General features: G+C 36.4%; 1 protein-coding gene across 2 annotated transcripts in view; it reads right to left on the bottom strand.

Moving 5' to 3' along the window:
- Positions 1 to 2,773, bottom strand: part of FAM120A (family with sequence similarity 120A) — a 115,570-nt gene that overhangs the window by 91,042 nt on the left and 21,755 nt on the right. For both annotated transcript variants that reach the window (XM_012664455.1, XM_012664456.1), the window contains exon 3: positions 1,143 to 1,225. In XM_012664455.1, the coding sequence (XP_012519909.1) occupies positions 1,143 to 1,225 (83 nt within the window). The remainder of the gene's footprint in view (positions 1 to 1,142; positions 1,226 to 2,773) is intronic.

The following is a 2,773-nucleotide window of genomic DNA, read 5'->3' as shown; positions in this document are numbered from 1 at the left end:
GCTAGGATTACAGGCGTGAGCCACCGCGCCCGGCCTGAAGCTTCAATTTTTAATTTAATTCAATTTTTTGAGACAGAGTCTCACTCTGTCACCCAGGGTAGAGTACAGTGGTGTCATGATAGCTCACTGCAACCTCAAACTCCTAAACTCAAGCAATCCTCTTGCCTCAGCCTTCCCAGTAGCTGGGCTTACAGGTGCACATCATGACATCTGGCTGATTTTTTCTATTTTTGGTAGAGACGGGGTCTCGCTCTTGCTCAGGCTGGTCTTAACTCCTGAGCTCAAGCGATCCTCCCCGCCTCGGCCTCCCAGAGTGCTAGATTACAGGCATGAGCCACTGCGCCCGGCCTTGAAGCTTCAATTCAAAAAAATATTAAGCAAACTCCAACATCAGTAATAGTCTCTATGAAAACTTGGGTCAAATACTTAAATGAATATTCCATCCAACTTTCCTAAAACAAAATAACTTATATAGCTATACTTTCTATTACAGAAGGGGAAAGAAAAATCAGCTTTCTCATTTGGGGATGTGGAAACTTACACAAAAGCCAAAATAAAAAAGCTTACCCAATTAGGAGCTTACCTATAACCTCCTTAAACTTTTTAAAGAGTATTCTAAGCTCTAAATTAAAGCACCAAACTATTACTATTCATTTTGTTTTTCATTTATTTCAAAATTTCAGAAACTAATTAGCTAGAAAAGTATGAGTTGCCATTATCTCCCGAGAAACATATTCAATGTTTCTTAAATAAGATAAACAAATATTCTTCCACATTTCAAATGAGCTAAGGCATCTATATCTAAGAGCAAGTGATTTTCACATTCATTGAAAGTCAATTAATATGCCAAGTCCTTCTACACTAACATTTAAGCAAATATGGAACTTTCCAAATAATGTGCCACCCACACACTCACTCTGAACACCAGAGGAAATATCTTTTTATAATATTCGAAAATATATTTAGAAGATAAGTGCTGGTTGTTTTTTAAGGCAGTGCAAGTCCTGAAATTAGGTGAAAACACGACACTGCTAACTTTGTAGCATGTTTCCTTCTACAATAAAGATCTAATTTATATTATTAAAGTAAGCAAAATCAATGGCTGATTATTACAAATGGTGGAAATGAAGTGAAATTGGTACCTTTAGTGAGGCTAGTGGATGTTCTGGACCAAGTAAACTCCAATGAAAGGAAGCCAGATCTTCATCAGGTAGAATGTGATTTCCTAGAATATAAACATGAGTAACACAAAAGCAATCATCATAAGTGACACAGGGAAACTTATAAAATCACTGAATCTTGTCATGTGTAGTAGATTACCTGTGTTTGTTGATATACTACATAAAACTTCCAAATAGAAATTGAGACTATTTCTTCATCTTTTTTAACATAAAGCAACAGGCAGACTTAAGGCAGACTCCTTGCAGCTGCCTTAAGAATGGTATGAATTTCCAGCATGGTTCCAACAGCATTCAAACTAAAGACTGCATTCGACCTAAGCAACTTCCCAGCACAGTATTAAAAATAAACACCAGTTTGCAAAAGGTCAGTCTGATGATGTCAGGATGTTCAATACCAACTAGATTCAAGTTTTCATTTGTCCATGAAATGACTGTGGTTCAAAATTATGTGAACTAGGTACAACAGCCAAATGTAGAATCTGCACAATTATAAAATCCTCCTTAGCAAGATTAAATGACAATGACTGCTGATTGTAACACGAATCAACACTCCCCTCCCATAATTTCCATTACCACCCACAAACATATGTGACAAAGCACATCCTACAATAATACTCATGAGTGCCATTAAGCTGTCCATCCTATCAACCAGTGATGTGTCACAGTCTACAAATAAAACATGTTCAGTTGAGAAACTACATTTTAGGGGAATACTCTACTTTTAGGACAGTGTTTGCATGCATGATATACCTGATCTTCAGTGTGTTAGTTATCTCAGTGCGATTTAAAAACAGTAATTTCCCAAGTAACTGTAATTTTCGTAATGTGATTTAATCACCCTCACATTAAGATAGCAGATTAATAAATTAGCTCCTAAAAGAAAGCAAAAAAGGTGAAATCACTTGCAACACTGCTATATCATTATACTGGTTAAGCTTCCCTAATCCAAAAATCCAAAATCCAAAATGCTGCAAAATCTGAAACTTTCTGAGCACCAACATGATGCCACAAGTGGAAAATTCCACACCTGGATTCACAGGATGAGTTGCAGTCAAAACTTTGTTTCATGCACAAAATTATTAGAAGTATTTTATAAAATTACCCTCAGGCTATGCGTATAAGGTGTATAATATGAAACATAAATGAATTTCTTACTTAGATTGGGTCTCATGCTCAAGATATCTCATTACATATATGAAAAAAATACTCCAAAATCAAAAAAAATTCAAATCCAAAATACTTCTGGTCACAAACATTTCAGATAAGGAATACCGAACCTGTAATCCAAACATATAAACATATAATACAACAGTATTGAACTACCATGATGTCCAGATGAGCAAACCTAAGCCGTAACTGTCTAGGTTTACTGTGCTTTGTCTTCCTGTTAATAGATTGCATAGAATTTTATTGTGAAATATGAAGTGTCTGAGATTTTTCCTGAAGCTTCAATTTTTTTTTTTTTTTTTTTTTTTGAGACAGAGTCTAACTTTGCTGCCCGGGCTAGAGTGCCGTGGCGTCAGCCTAGCTCACAGCAACCTCAAACTCCTGGGCTCAAGCAATCCTACTGCCTCAGCCTCCCGAGTAGCTGG

Source organism: Propithecus coquereli, unplaced genomic scaffold (assembly GCF_000956105.1).
Source record: "Propithecus coquereli isolate 6110/MARCELLA unplaced genomic scaffold, Pcoq_1.0 Scaffold890, whole genome shotgun sequence".
Lineage (NCBI taxonomy): Eukaryota > Metazoa > Chordata > Mammalia > Primates > Indriidae > Propithecus > Propithecus coquereli.
Note: the sequence above shows the minus strand (reverse complement) of the source record. Positions and strands in the feature narration are given on the sequence as shown.